Genomic DNA, 16980 nt, shown 5'->3' on the forward strand with positions numbered 1-16980 from the left:
CATGTTGTCCTCATGGAATTCAAAGGATGGTCCATGTTATCCTCATGGAATTCAAAGGATGGTCCATGTTATCCTTATGGAATTCAAAGGGTGATCAATGTTGTCCTCATGGAATTCAAAGGATGGTCCATGTTGTCCTCATGGAATTCAAAGGATGGTCCATGTTGTCCTCATGGAATTCAAAGGATGGTCCATGTTATCCTTTTGAAATTCAAAGGGTGATCAATGTTATTTTTAAGGGTACAAAAACTTACCCAGTAGACTCATCAGCATTCATGGCAGCAGCCCATATCGGCACGAAGAACTTGTTATGCATCTTCCTGTTGTAGAGGGCCGCTTCCTGTTAAGCAATACGAGATGTTAACGAATTGTTTTCTGTAATGGTTGGAATGTTAGAAAGTGACGATTTTAAGATGGCTTTATGGTTTCAGTCTTAGACAGGAAAATGGAAAAAGTGAAACTGTAAACAGATTTCTAATCTAAGAGTTTAGTTAGACCGGAAAAACCCTAGTGTGATAAAAGATGCATTCAATCGATCAGCCAATCACAGTGACAATAAAAGATGCCTTTGTTATAAATAATGGAGTGGCCCCGATTTTAATATCGGAATAGGTATCGGTGCCGATATGGGTATTAAGTATCTGAATCGGTATCGGCCGATCTTTTCTTAAAAAATCGGAAACTTCAGATACTTTTCACAGATCAACAATTTAGCAGAAAACCGTATTTCAGCCTGCTACACTAATAAAAAATTATCAGCTGCAAGTTCCTTATTTGTACGTAATAAATTCCAAGCCTGTCACAAAGACTATTTCATGGCTATAGTCTGATAAACATCCACACAGCTGAGGAATCTTTTGGCTTTAGTCAGGACGTGATCACAAAGTGCGGTTTTTCCCAATTACAGCGATATAATTTATTGCAGCCAATCACGAACAAGATAACAATGATGGGAAACATGAATGCGGTGTAATATTTTTATTTACTAGCATTACGAAAGTAATTTAAGCAGTCAATGCATAAAGTTATCTATCTCTCTCCTGATCTTGACGATAGATTGTGTCGTTTGTATCGCATAAAATAACCTCAGTGGCTTATCTGTATTTAGCCTGTCTTCCATCATCTGTGGCAAGTGAGGGCTTCTTCAGTACGACTGGCTACATCGATAGTAATAGAAAATAGAGACATCTCACTGAAAGAATTGAATCACTAACCGTAATTAAAAGAAACATTTATTTGCTCTAAACTTGTACAGGTGCAGCAGTTCGTTCAGCGATAGAAGAGAGACTCCATTATCACAAAGAAAGATGTACCACTAACAGTAATTAGTAAAATTACAAGAAACATGGACTGTTTTGTTAGTAGATGCACGGTATGTCAGTATGTGAATATACACGATATACATATATCTTTTTTCCATAAATACAAACAAAAAAATACATCAATATTTATATTTTCTTTGCATTATATTTATATTTGCATAATAAGACTAGCAATTATCTATGCAACACAAAATATCTGAATCGGTATCTGAATCGGATTATTTTTCAATAAAAATCGGTATATCGGATCGGTATCTGAATCGGCAAGTGAAATTAGAATCGGGGCATCTCTAATAAATATACTCCAAAAAGGTTGTGCAGAGAAGAAAATTATTTTAAGATTTGGAAAAGAACTATTTTGTAGATGAGGCTCATGAGCACTGGATAATTTCATGATATCATGACATGAGCCACAAGCCTCATAACAACCTCTGCTGATGACAGCCCTTTGTGTATTATATGAACAATTTTCTGGCCTCCTAAAAACAATTTTTCTACAATTGATTTGAAGCAGCAAGCAACCTAGGCTACACTGCTGATCTAACTGACTGGACATCCAGTGGAGCTATAAAAAACGAATAAGCAATCATCGTTTCGATTTCAGCTAAGTGATCGTATATAGTATATATATAGTGATATAATAGTATTTGAAGAACAACAACTGACAGACTACATAGTCATCGACTGGGTTTACTAGAGTTGATGCTTAGATTCCTTAAACACACACACACACTCCTAATAATTTATATCAGCAAAAGGTTTGAAACTCATAAACAAAAGATAACCTCAAAGACAAATGGCTAAAGCACAAAGTAATGACTCGGGACTAAGAGCTTACCCGCTTGAAACAGAGCCGTTTGTCAATTGAATCGAGATCATGTGGAAGGTACCGTTTAACATGTATTCCATTCGAAATTTGATCATCAAATGCAAGTGCGAGGTTCTCAAAAAGTTTCTCTGGTTTCTCTTTGCCTTTTATAAGTTCTCTTATAAAATTGGAAGCAGCTCGTTCGCTCTGTTGCTGCCTATAAACCTGCTTAGAAGGCACCTTAGGTTGTGATGGTCTTGTAGCCATTTTTTAATCCCACCTTTCATGTGTAGTAACTAAAAATGGTACAGCACCATATCAGAACAAGCAAAAGATGTTCCTGTGTAATGGTAAAGATCTATTAAGTTTTTAATATCAAGCCTCAAGATACATTCTCATACAAAAACTTAGCGTCATCTTGAAAATGATAATGCATCAAGGCATTTTTCTGCTGAATAAAAAATGAAAGTTAACGCTACTGCTCAATCACAGCTATCAAATTTCGGGAAAGAAGCTGAGGTATGGCGTGTCGGGCCAATCTATGAACTTCACAAAGTAGTTAAAAACTTAATTGTTCATCGCAAAAAACTTAATCAAAGTGTCATGGATCGAACAAGTTCAATATAAAATTAATTAACTGGCTAAGATTATTGAACCGACACCTAAGTCAGTTCGAAGATAAAGTGTGATGGATTTGCTAAACTCAACTATTTCTAATAGCCTTATGCATCAAGCTGTTCTGGGATTAGCAGAGTAATATGCAAGCCAGCTTTCATGGAAAGCCAATGGACTATCGCAGAACGCTGTATATAAGGATATGTAAAACATTGTAGACCAGAATGGGTAATTATAAGTAACGAGGAAGATACGCTTATGAAACAGAAGAACAAAGAGTACAGAGCACCAGATACTGTCTACAAGCGATGCGACTATATATGGATGTTTGTGGATTACTATATATGGACATTTGTGGATTATTTGAACATTAATTAATCTCTGTGCAGCTTTAGCTTGCATAATAAAGAGCCATACTCATCATTCACCAGTCATCTTGCTGCAACAATTACAGTTGTGCATGAGAGCTAATACTCATTCAGTATAAGACAACTTGTAACCAGGGCCCACTTAGTAGTGATTGCAAGTGCCGTAATTCGCTACATTAGCGAGAGGCAAGCGCAAAAATTCACTACAAAAGCACAAACAGTTGTTGGGCACTATACCATAATCTAACAGCGCTGTATAGTTTTCCAATCAAAATACTATATCATTGTCACTGAACCAACAAATTGAAAAATAAAAAGCTCCTGGACATCGAGTGTTTAACTAAAAGCTCACAGCATAGATAATGTTTAACATACATAAAAAACGCATCTGAACAGTAAATGATGAAATGTGACAGCTACGCTTGATACGACTAAAAATATTGTATTTAGTTTCCAGCACACGGAACTGGTAAATATTTAAAAATTGATTACGATAATATTTTACTTACGACCAGTATTCAAGCAAAAGTTATTCAAGAAGAATAATGCGTTTTTTTACAAATAATGTTGCAGAGCTGTTATCTTCTTGCAAAAAACTGTGGAAAATCCCGTGGTTTCTGACTTCGCTCGATTCGTCCTGAACGATGAACCGAGCATATATAGGAGCTATAATAGCTAAACAGAAAATAACCTTATTCCCTGCTAAGATACTTGCGTAGATCCTACTGCATGTATATTATCAACGGGCTCCTGCGCAACGCCCCCATTCAAATTAGCTTCGCCTACAACGTTAACTAGTGTAAGAGGAAAGAAAAATTTAATACATGCGTAATCTCAAATTTTCTATAAAGCTGTCTCCAAATAAATAGGAACTTAGATCTAGTTTTCATGCTTATTCGTGCCTATCTGATTGCAACGCCATCAAGGATTAGGGTACTTTATTCACCCTGCCCCTGGATTCTTCTACTACTACTATTAATAGAACTAGTAGTAGTGGTAGTTTACTACTAGTAGCACTAGTAGTTTTACCAAAAAGGATAAATATATTGCTTTTATATGGTATCTGTACAAACTTGTAATCCTTGCATATTGCACGGCTTTACTGTGCAGGATTAGGGTCATATCTGGTACCTGGACAAACCTCTAATCTATTCCTTGCCTATGGTATGGCTATACTATGCAAGAATAGGGTCATATTTAGTACCTGTAGAAACTTCTAATTCTTGCATATAGTATAGCTATGCTGCGCAGGGTTAGGCTCATATCTGGTACCTGTACAAACCTCTTATCCTTGCTTATGGTATGGATATACTGTGCAGGATTAGGGTCATATCTGGTACCTGTACAAATCTCTAAGCCTTGCATATGGTATGGTCATACTCTGCAGGATGATTAGGCTCATATCTGGTACCTGTGCAAACCTCTAATCCTTGCATATGGTATGGCTATACTTTGCAGGATTAGGGTCATATATGGTACCTGAACAAACCTCTAGTCTAATCTTTGCCTATGGTATTGCTATACTGTGCAAGAATAGGGTCATATTTAGTACCTGTACAAATCTCTAATCCTTGCATATGGTATGGCTATACTGTGCAAGATTAGGGTCATATCTGTTACCTGTACAAACCTCTAATTCTTGCATATGGTATGGCTATACTGTGCAGGATTAGGGTTATATGTGGTATCGGTGCTGAGCAGGAATAGGGTACCAGTACAGGCTTCAAAACCTAATAATACGATATCTGTATGTTTTAGTTGAAACATTCAATATGAAGAGCGCTTCACGAAATATCTATGTAATGCGGGTCACTACTTCATTTACGTTAGGTAACAGCGCGAATGAACGCATATAGTTTCCCTTTAGTTGTTTTGGTTAACAGTGTAAGCTTCATGTACCTGTACATAATTGCATGAGTTAACCGCATTATTTTTATATACATGTATTTGTGTTTATTGCACAAAACATAGCCCATATACATGTGTACTTCATATTTGTTACAGAAACAATCCCAACGAAAGGCCAAAGCAATCACAAGGTCCCATAGAAGAGGTTTGAACAGTCTTTTGAAGCGGGTATGTATGATGGTTTTTAACTATTTAATTTAATATTTGCCCATGTCTGATTGTCCATTTAATTGTATATGATTTTCTGCTGTCATTCTTAACTGGTGACTGGTCTCACCGACATAGCATGCAGCAATTTCTTAGCTGGGTAATTTGCCATATAAGTGACATTGCTTATGTACAGAGTCTTACTCAATGCACAATATGCCACTAAGATTATGTTCACAAATATTCTAAATAAGAGAACGGAAGAGCTTGTGTACATGAGTTTGTAAAACTAATAGGTTGCATATAAATAACAAGATAAGATAAATAATCTTGTGGCGTGTTCTACCTTCAATTGATTACATGATTTGCGTGGTTTCCTCTTATGTAGGGTGAAAAGTTGGCAGAAAAAGGAGTAGAGTGTGTTGTGGTGGTCCGTCCCAGAAACAAATTGGTGAAAGTCGGTATGTTTATTTTTAAATATTTAGCATGTCTTTATTTCTAGAAAATAAAACAACAAAGTAGTCAAACTCTACACTGTTTGATATACTTGATAAGATGGCATATATTAGTTAACACCTTTTGGGCATGCATTCTCCGGTGAACTCCAAAAAAACAACTTTGCCGGTCATTAATGCAGGCGCCCTATAATCAATGACAAAGATAAACTAGCTGTCCTCTCTTTCAATTACCTTTATTAAGAGGTACTCCAGATCTTGTGGCAGAGTGCCAAACTAATGGCAGCGACCAGCAGAGCAGCATTCAGTCTCAAAATATTGAGAAGTTGAGCACCTGTGACATTGATGTCATGACACTAGACAATAAACGAGCTCTCGTGAGCTTGTTTGTGAATTAAAATAGTAAGTCATGGAGTTACGTCTGTCTCTTAGAATACTGCTAGGTTTTTCAATGAACAAATTTCATGAATATTTTACTCATTTTACAAATTGCCAGCTGGAAAGTATTTTATAAAGGATGAAACTTTATTGGATATTATTGAGTTTTTCTATTATAGAGAGTTATCCCATTTATTATATGTTGTCTTCCTATTTTTCTGTGTAAAGGTCATAACCTTAGGAGGCGAAGCATTAGAGTCTGCATATAAGGCTGCAAATAAAACATTTTGATTCATTCTTATTCCCAGCTAGGTTATATTTTCAACAATAAATAATATAAAGGACATAAACCATGAAGCGTTTTATTAATTAATCATTAATTAAAATAGGATTACTAATCGTTTTTGTATATCATGGAACAACCATTCAAGGATTTTGTAATATTGTCTGAAGCTTGGTTCCTGAGTCTTGGTTGAGCTATAGTCTTTCTGCGGGTCCAGTGTGAGAACTGGTACCATGGTTACGTGGTATTATAGATTACGCATTTTCAGAGACAACTAAAGGCTGTCTATATCTCAAACAAGTTTCGCCTCATTGCTTTCTGGTCAGGGCAGAAGTCTTGTGTAATCTATACGCCAAAATTAGCATTTGCTTTTGAGCTCGCATATTACGGCTACTTACCTTTGTTTGTAGGATCTACAGGTAAAGTTGTAATCTTCAGTTGTAAATGGGAAGACTGTGGCTGTCCACAACAGTGGGACTCTGGCTAGAGTGATAAAAGCCTATTACAGACATAGTAAGCTTATGTACTATACTATCACAAACATTGTACCAAACTGTTGGACTTGAACATTGTTTATGCATGTTTAATCAACTACATGCATATAAGTATGATTTGTTATTAGGTCAACAAAGGGATACTGTAAGAATTATCATAATATATAGTTTCTACGTCTCTAAACTATTTTTTCTGCTTCCTCACCGAAACAAGCACTTGCAATAGAAAAAACTCTACCATAGTGTTGTTTTACTTTTCTATTTTACTGTAACTATGGTAATTAGACATACATAGCCTTTATTTCTCCTCTGGTGTGTGTGATGCTAACACATATTCCTTCTCTCCTCTATATTTTTACGTTGTAAATGAATCAATTTCTGAAATATTCGCTTTGGTTAGATTCCATGCAGATATTATGACAAAATTATGCAATTTTAAAAACATTTTGCATTGTAGGACTGTTTAGAGGAAGAGGAGATAGTGCATACGGTGCCGATTACATGTATATTAGCTCTACCTACCAAACCTATCAAACATGAGAAATCTGCATCCTCATCGTATGTATCCAGAAGAACTTGTACTGATCTGGATAACATCAAAGAAGGATGTATCAGGTAAAATCTTCAACTGAGCTTATATAGATAGATTGGTGTGACAAAGAGGCAGTGAAGAAATGCACAGTATCAAATTTGAGTTATGTTTGTAAGGAAAACAGTTGTTACATTTAGCCCAGGCTATGTGTCCTCTTGTTGGATGGGGACTATTGGTGTTGTTATAGTCCGAGAGCCAACAGTTTGCACCCAACCAGTAGGGGCCGAAACTCGGGCTAGTTACACTCTGAATATACAATAAGGTGGCTTGAAAGTTAATGTACGTTATGAGTTACTTAAACCATTTATAAATGCATTTCACTAAATTCATTGACATGTATGTAATTATATAGTTATTATAAAATGTGTATGCATGCATCTGATAAGTCTTATCAACTCAAAATTTACTTTTCTTTTTGCACTACCTTAAGTGTTGTCATGGAATGAGCTTAAGTGTTCAATCTTACCGCACTTTAGCCGACAGAGCGTGACTGGATGATGGCGTGATTGATGTAATACCTAGGTGAGCCAGATATATCTGATAACTTTATTTTAACTTATAGAATTTACAATGTATTGTGCAGCATTTACATTACAGGTGCTGATTATTATGAAAGAAGACAATTTTCAAACTTGTCACAACGCACAAGGTGCAGAATTATTGTCTATAGCTAAACTGCACTTCTCTGCCATGTTTATCCTTTATTCAAAGCATTTCACATATTATGAGGTGAGTTGACTGCTTTATGGGATTTATCCACTCTTCTTAGCATGACTGTTAGTTCTTATGTTTGCCTCTGGGGTGTAAATACCTAGCTGTCTATATCAGCTAGATGACACTAGGTATGTAATTTTCTAAGATACAATCTCCAAGTATAATAAACATTGATTGTGGGCAATGGAAATTATAGACGTCTGTTGATTTATCTAATGAACATATTGAGAAGAAGAGTGTAATTTTCTTCAGGTGTTGTTGCTCAGATATTAGAGTTTTAGATAATTTTAGAGCTCTTAAATCACTTTTAAAGACTTATCTTTTTAGTGCATCTACATATTTCTAATATGTTCTACTTTTATGTTTAGCTTAAATAGTAGTCTTTTATTTGGAAAAAGCATGCTGCTTTATTAATCGCGATATAAATAAAAATAATTATTATTATTTATAATACGACCTCAAATATCTTTAGCATGAACTTTTCTAACTCAAGTGTAATTGTCCAGGTGCCAAACGACTCGGTTCTTGGTTTAGTGAATAAGTAGTAATTGAGTAGACAAGTTCAGGATTCGAGATAGTGCATAGTTGGCATGAAAACTAGCTGCAAATTTTGTAAACTACTTCCTAGCTTCATCTAGTATAAAATTGAATTATACAGGACATGTTTATCTATTATAGGATATGCCTACCAAGGAAAGAAGAGGGTAAAGATCATGCTATCATGGTCTTTAACACAGGGTATGTTCTATTACCATAAATTCTCTGCATGGTTACATATTACATAAGGCATGTGTACATGTGACTAACAATCGGTATACGAAAGATAAGTATAACTGGTACATGCTTTTAGTCGGTCTGTCTGTACCTTCAGTGTTGTAATCCAGGATTTAGGTATTATTTAGATTTTGTGAAGTGGTAACAGTGCTTGTTTTACGTAAATACATGAGTTGAGTTACATAGTTCAAATCATGCAAGGATCATGTGAACCCTTTTTTGGAGTTGCGAGCGTGGTGGGCAGGCAACTCCAAAAAAGTTCATATGATTTAAACTGTGTCATCTGCCATTAAACACTTGCTATTTGAAGTCTAGGGTAACTTACCGGTAGTTCTTTTTACGCTGAAGTCAACTCTCACTACTAATAGATCTGCGCAGCACTGATGAGGCTTCAATGTCATCAGCTTTCTGTTCATAGCTTAAACATGTTTATTTTACCATTTGCCACGTATATATTGCCGTGTATATATTGCAATGTATATATTGCCATGTATATATTGCCATGTATATATTGCCATGTATATATTGCCATGTATATATTGCCATGTATATATTGCCATGTATATATTGCCATGTATATATTGCCATGTATATATTGCCATGTATATATTGCCATGTATATATTGCCATGTATATATTGCCATGTATATATTGCCATGTATATATTGCCATGTATATATTGCAATGTATATATTGCCATGTATATATTGCCATGTATATATTGCCATGTATATATTGCCATGTATATATTGCCATGTATATATTGCCATGTATATATTGCCATATATATATTGCCATGTATATATTGCAATGTATATATTGCCATGTATATATTGCCATATATATATTGCCATGTATGTATTGCCATGTATATATTGCCATGTATATATTGCAATGTATATATTGCCATGTATATATTGCCATGTATATATTGCCATGTATATATTACCATGTATATATTGCCATGTATATATTGCCATGTATATATTGCCGTGTATGTATTGCCGTGTATGTATTGCCGTATATATATTGCCGTGTATATATTGCCATGTATATATTGCCATGTATATATTGCCATGTATATATTGCCATGTATATATTGCCATGTATATATTGCCATGTATATATTGCCATGTATATATTGCCATGTATATATTGCCATGTATATATTGCCATGTATATATTGCCATGTATATATTGCCATGTATATATTGCCATGTATATATTGCCATGTATATATTGCCATGTATATATTGCCATGTATATATTGCCATGTATATATTGCCATGTATATATTGCCATGTATATATTGCCATGTATATATTGCCATGTATATATTGCCATGTATATATTGCCATGTATATATTGCCATGTATATATTGCCATGTATATATTGCCATGTATATATTGCCATGTATGTATTGCCATGTATATATTGCCATGTATATATTGCCATGTATATATTGCCATATATATATTGCCATGTATATATTGCAATGTATATATTGCCATGTATATATTGCCAGGTATATATTGCCAGGTATATATTGCCGTGTATATATTGCCGTGTATATATTGCCGTGTATATATTGCCGTGTATATATTGCCGTGTATATATTGCCGTGTATATATTGCCATGTATATATTGCCATGTATATATTGCCATGTATATATTGCAATGTATATATTGCCATGTATATATTGCCATATATATATTGCCATGTATGTATTGCCATGTATATATTGCCATGTATATATTGCCATATATATATTGCCATGTATATATTGCCAGGTATATATTGCCATGTATATATTGCCATGTATATATTGCCATGTATATATTGCCATGTATATATTGCCATGTATATATTGCCATGTATATATTGCCATATATATATTGCCATGTATATATTGCCATGTATATATTGCCATATATATATTGCCATGTATGTATTGCCATGTATATATTGCCATGTATATATTGCCATATATATATTGCAATGTATATATTGCCATGTATATATTGCCATATATATATTGCCATGTATGTATTGCCATGTATATATTGCCATGTATATATTGCCATATATATATTGCCATGTATATATTGCCAGGTATATATTGCCATGTATATATTGCCATGTATATATTGCCAGGTATATATTGCCAGGTATATATTGCCGTGTATATATTGCCGTGTATATATTGCCGTGTATATATTGCCGTGTATATATTGCCGTGTATATATTGCCATGTATATATTGCCGTGTATATATTGCCATGTATATATTGCCATGTATATATTGCCATATATATATTGCCATGTATATATTGCAATGTATATATTGCCATGTATATATTGCCATATATATATTGCCATGTATGTATTGTCATGTATATATTGCCATGTATATATTGCCATATATATATTGCCATGTATATATTGCCAGGTATATATTGCCATGTATATATTGCCATGTATATATTGCCATGTATATATTGCCATGTATATATTGCCATGTATATATTGCCATGTATATATTGCCATATATATATTGCCATGTATATATTGCAATGTATATATTGCCATGTATATATTGCCATATATATATTGCCATGTATGTATTGCCATGTATATATTGCCATGTATATATTGCCATATATATATTGCCATGTATATATTGCCAGGTATATATTGCCATGTATATATTGCCATGTATATATTGCCAGGTATATATTGCCAGGTATATATTGCCGTGTATATATTGCCGTGTATATATTGCCGTGTATATATTGCCGTGTATATATTGCCGTGTATATATTGCCGTGTATATATTGCCGTGTATATATTGCCGTGTATATATTGCCGTGTATATATTGCCGTGTATATATTGCCGTGTATATATTGCCGTGTATATATTGCCGTGTATATATTGCCGTGTATATATTGCCGTGTATATATTGCCATGTATATATTGCCATGTATATATTGCCAGGTATATATTGCCATGTATATATTGCCATGTATATATTGCCAGGTATATATTGCCATATATATATTGCCATATATATATTGCCCTGTATATATTGCCATGTATATACTGCCATGTATATATTGCCGTATATATATTGCCGTGTATATATTGCCGTGTATATATTGCCGTGTATATATTGCCGTGTAAACATTGCCGTGTAGATATTGCCATGTATATATTGCCATGGATATATTGCCATGTATATATTGCCATATATATATTGCCATGTATATATTGCCATGTATATATTGCCATGTATATATTGCCATGTATATATTGCCATGTATATATTGCCATGTATATATTTCGTTTAGTCTAATGATGAACATAATTTATTTTTGCAATACTTGTTATCTTTTGTGAAATATGTGAAAGGATATGAAATGTTGCTTTTTTGATAAGCTCGTTACAGATTGTTTTAGATTACATTGGCTTGTGGCTGCATTCACACCAGGGTACATTTTAGTTTATGACAGTGCATGCACAGCAGACACCATGCGATTTCCCCAAGTTAAAGAGGTATGCTGCTACACTTTGACATTCTCGTTGATTTGGCATCCGGCAGGTGGTAAAAAAAACGAGGTTAACATATTGCATAGGAATCGGTCTTTATTAACATTATTAATTACAATGTAACGAAACGCACTCACAATTTTGATTTGATGTAATGGTTTGAAACATAAGTAGTATCAATAATTCATGATAATTTTGATAAAATATGGGTTCTATGATATATGAGTCTGGGCTGTGCTTTAGAGGGTCAGTGATCCAGCAGTATCAAAAGGTAAGGTTTTTTTTATAAAAACTGAATGTACTGATTTTATGGTATTAATGTCAGTGCATGCTGCAGACTGCACATGCTGACTATAGCTAGCTGCAGTGCATGCTGCAGACTGCACATGCTGACTATAGCTAGCTGCAGTGCATGCAGACTGCACATGCTGACTACCTAGTTGCAGTGCATGCTGCAGACTGCAAATGCTGACTATAGCTAGCTTCTATAGTCAGCTTAAACTTATACCAATATAAATGTATTATGCATCTAAATTTGAACTGAATTCAAGCTTGAAAACTCAGATTTAAAATTCTGTTATATTTTTATTAATTAAGTTTTAACATTTTAAAACAAAACTCGATATTGTAAGGGTTGTGTGCCTCACATACTACAGTCAAACTCGGATAACTCGAACTTCAAGGGACCGAGCAAAAGTGTTCGAATTATCAGAGCGTTCAAGTTATCAGAGCACTGTCACAAGTCCATGTATTTACTTATTTATTAGTAGATACATGTACATATACAAACTATAATATAAATCAAAAGCACAAATGGCTTGTTTCAAATTAAATGCTTCTAATGTAAAGTTTAAAATGTTTTTATCAAAAAGTATAGAGATTTCTCTATCACTTGAGATTGGTTTGTTGTATAGGTGATGTTATTGCCAGGACGTTTTTTTTAGATTGACATTGGCAAAACTTGATCGTTGTTGAAATGCTCAAAAGTAAAGGCATCTTTTTCTTTTGAGCACGATCAATTTTGCCGACTTTTCTTGAAGTTTATGCAAAGATTACCTCACTTTACCTGGGATTCGTTAAGAGCAACACTCCGAGGCAGTTCAATTAGAAGTTTTACGAGGTTTTACGGTACATTCTATATCACTCACGTTTTTTGAATGGATACTTATTGAATGTACACACGTATTCTGTGTTTAGGTCAAACGATGAATAGTTTTTTTTTAGCTAAGACAACGTATACGGTTAATTACAACAATTTTAAGACGTTTTAAACATTCAACATTCCGACGTTGATCCAACACGGAATCAACGTCAGAAAACTATTCATCGTTTGACCTAAACACAGAATACATGTACGTTCAATAAGTATCCATTCAAAAAGCGTGAGTGATAGAGTGATATACAATGTACCGTAAAACCTCGTAAAACTTTTAATTGAACTGCCTCGCAGTGTTGCTCTTAACGAATCCCAGGTAAAGTGAGGTAATCTTTGCATAAACTTCAAGAAAAATCGGCAAAATTGATCGAATACCACTTTCCTTGCTTCCGAAGGGTGATCGCTAAGCGGATGTTTGGATAAATCAAATTTCACCAAACCTTTAGAAAAGTCGTTGACAAAAATACTTTGCCGATGGTGGTAATAACGACGCTTATGAATTACGAAAAGTTGAGGTTTACCTTTATGGCTTGGAATAAAGTGATTTTCTAAAGCGATAACAACCGTTTTGGTAGTCGTTGGGCAAAAAACAGTTCGAGTTAACAGTGTTGAGTTCGAGTTATCTATAGCAATTTATCATTACGTGGGAACGGACCAAAAAAACTGTTCGAATTAACCATGTGTTCGAGCTATCCATGTTTGACTGTATTTAATTGACCATATTGAGATGAACATAACTTAGCCTGGGCATGGCTCTCGGGGGGGGGGGGGGGAGAGTCTCTCTCCCAATCCCCACGAGAGCCATGCCCAGGCTAGACATAACTAAAGTGCTCCCATGGCTCTCGCTGAGACCAGCAAGCAACTTACTGCCTTGAAGTTTTGCCAACGCCCTATTGACTAGGGCTCGACTGGATAACAAATGTGCCTAACCCAGCTTAGCCTGCCATCTTTGTAAAACCATGTAAAACAATGAGCTATTAGCTAAACTCCATAACAATGTGGTCAGTGGGGTATTTCTTAATAGTTTGTGTAGTCCTAAACTACCCAAAGCATTTTAGAATCGCATCACCGAGTACTGTTATCACATGGTAATAAAAAGGGTAACATTTATTCGCATTCTATATATTATAATTGTGTTGGTTACCTATTTTCAGGTGCCTCAGCAAACAAACCCTAATGACTGTGGGGTTTATGCGCTGTCATTTCTACAGTGGTTGGTTCAGGTGAGTGAATCTAACCTGTTCTTTCTATTGTGAGTTCCCTTTCTGAGCATTTCATTATATATGACTTCACTCGTTTAAATCAGGCTTGTCAGCTTGTAGCTTTTAACGGCTCGCAATTTGTGCAATTTTCTTCTCAGTATAGTTTGCTTTTGTAGTTTGTCAGAAGATATTATAAAAATATGAATTTTACATATTTTAGAAGAAGAATATTCTGACGTTACAAAAGGAAAGTGTAGAAACAGGCTTCCTGTGTGGTCGGAGTTACTGGCAACAGAGACTCTGCTGGCGAATTGAATGAGATAACTTCTGAAAATGCTCATTTAAATCATGTTGTTATCATAACATTTTAATAAATTCTACTGCATCATATTACCACTCGCAAGTCCGGATTTTTAGTAGGTTGAATTGAAAATAAATACAAAAGTCTGCATTAACTACATAGACATTTCAGTAAGCACATGTGATAGTGTGATAGACATTCCAGTAAGCACATGTAATAGTGTGATAGACATTTCAGTAAGCACATGTGATAGTGTGATAGACATTCCAGTAAGCACATGTGATAGTGTGATAGACATTTCAGTAAGTACATGTGATAGTGTGATAGACATTCCAGTAAGCACATGTGATAGTGTGATAGACTTTTCAGTAAGTACGTGTGATAGTGTGATAGACATTTCAGTAAGCGCATGTGATAGTGTGATAGACTTTTCAGTAAGCACATGTGATAGTGTGACAGACATTTCAGTAAGCACATGTGATAGTGTGATAGACATTTCAGTAAGCACATGTGATAGTGTGATAGACATTTCAGTAAGCACATGTGATAGTGTGATAGACATTTCAGTAAGTACATGTGATAGTGTGATAGACATTTCAGTAAGCACATGTGATAGTGTGATAGACATTTCAGTAAGCACTTGTGATAGTATGATAGACATTTCAGTAAGCACATGTGATAGTGTGATAGACATTTCAGTATGCACATGTGATAGTGTGATAGACATTTCAGTAAGCACATGTGATAGTGTGATAGACATTTCAGTAAGCACATGTGATAGTGTGATAGACATTTCAGTATGCACATGTGATAGTGTGATAGACATTTCAGTAAGCACATGTGATAGTGTGATAGACATTTCAGTAAGCACATGTGATAGTGTGATAGACATTTCAGTAAGTACATGTGATAGTGTGATAGACATTTCAGTAAGCACATGTGATAGTGTGATAGACATTTCAGTAAGCACATGTGATAGACATTTCAGTAAGTACATGTGATAGTGTGATAGACATTTCAGTAAGTACATGTGATAGTGTGATAGACATTTCAGTAAGCGCATGTGATAGTGTGACAGACATTTCAGTAAGCACATGTGATAGTGTGATAGACATTTCAGTAAGCGCATGTGATAGTGTGACAGACATTTCAGTAAGTACATGTGATAGTGTGATAGATATTTCAGTAAGTACCTGTGATAGTGTGATAGACATTTCAGTAAGCACGTGTGATAGTGTGATAGACATTTCAGTAAGTACATGTGATAGTGTGATAGGCATTTCAGTAAGCACATGTGATAGTGTGATAGACATTTCAGTAAGTACATGTGATAGTGTGATAGACATTTCAGTAAGCACATGTGATAGTGTGATAGACATTTCAGTAAGCACATGTGATAGTGTGATAGACATTTCAGTAAGCACATGTGATAGTGTGATAGACATTTCAGTAAGCACATGTGATAGTGTGATAGACATTGTAATTATTCAATTATTCGGAAAAACAAGTGAGTTGAATATTTTAAAATGTAGTGTACGTAGCATATAAGGTGGGTGTACATAGCATATGAGGTGGGTGTATGTAGCATATGAGGTGGGTGTATGTAGCATATGAGGTGGGTGTACGTAGCATATGAAGTGGGTGTACGTAGCATATGAGGTGGGTGTATGTAGCATATGAGGTGGGTGTACGTAGCATGTGAGGTGGGTGTATGTAACATATGAATAATGTGGGTGTCAACAAAACTAAGTTTGACTAGCGTAACACAGCCTATAAAACAGCCAAAATGGTTTGGTTTTCCTAGCGTAAACTTTAAATTTGCTGAAAAAATCAATTTCACTGAAAATATTGAGAATACTCGCTTGTATACCTTCATTACAACATAGATTAATGAACAAAGAATGTAACAGTTTCA

At 34.9% G+C, this 16980-nt stretch overlaps 2 protein-coding genes across 2 annotated transcripts in view; one reads left to right on the top strand and one right to left on the bottom strand.

Moving 5' to 3' along the window:
• LOC137403916 (uncharacterized) overlaps positions 1-3762 on the bottom strand; it is a 44758-nt gene extending 40996 nt beyond the window's left edge. The window contains exons 1-3 of the mRNA XM_068090024.1: positions 3623-3762; positions 2161-2426; positions 255-340 (exon numbers count right to left, since the gene is read on the bottom strand). Coding sequence (XP_067946125.1) covers positions 255-340; positions 2161-2397 — 323 coding nt within the window. The 5' untranslated portion in view covers positions 2398-2426; positions 3623-3762. The remainder of the gene's footprint in view (positions 1-254; positions 341-2160; positions 2427-3622) is intronic.
• A 3587-nt stretch (positions 3763-7349) lies between these two features.
• LOC137405392 (uncharacterized) lies at positions 7350-15118 on the top strand. The gene is made up of 6 exons (XM_068091634.1): positions 7350-7393; positions 7968-8099; positions 8763-8822; positions 12316-12412; positions 14717-14785; positions 14985-15118. Exons 2-6 carry the CDS (start codon positions 8095-8097, stop codon positions 15081-15083), a joined length of 330 nt encoding a protein of 109 aa, XP_067947735.1. The 5' UTR covers positions 7350-7393; positions 7968-8094; the 3' UTR covers positions 15084-15118.
• Positions 15119-16980: the final 1862 nt, after the last annotated feature.

The sequence above is a fragment of the Watersipora subatra genome, chromosome 9, assembly GCF_963576615.1.
Source record: "Watersipora subatra chromosome 9, tzWatSuba1.1, whole genome shotgun sequence".
NCBI lineage: Eukaryota > Metazoa > Bryozoa > Gymnolaemata > Cheilostomatida > Watersiporidae > Watersipora > Watersipora subatra.

Excerpts from the sequence above, each read along its gene's own strand:
- LOC137405392 (XM_068091634.1), top strand. Across the intron at positions 8,823-12,315 it reads ATCATGGTCTTTAACACAGG|ATTACATTGGCTTGTGGCTG; the intron begins GTATGTTCTATT and ends AGATTGTTTTAG. Across the intron at positions 14,786-14,984 it reads TTCTACAGTGGTTGGTTCAG|AAGAAGAATATTCTGACGTT; the intron begins GTGAGTGAATCT and ends TACATATTTTAG.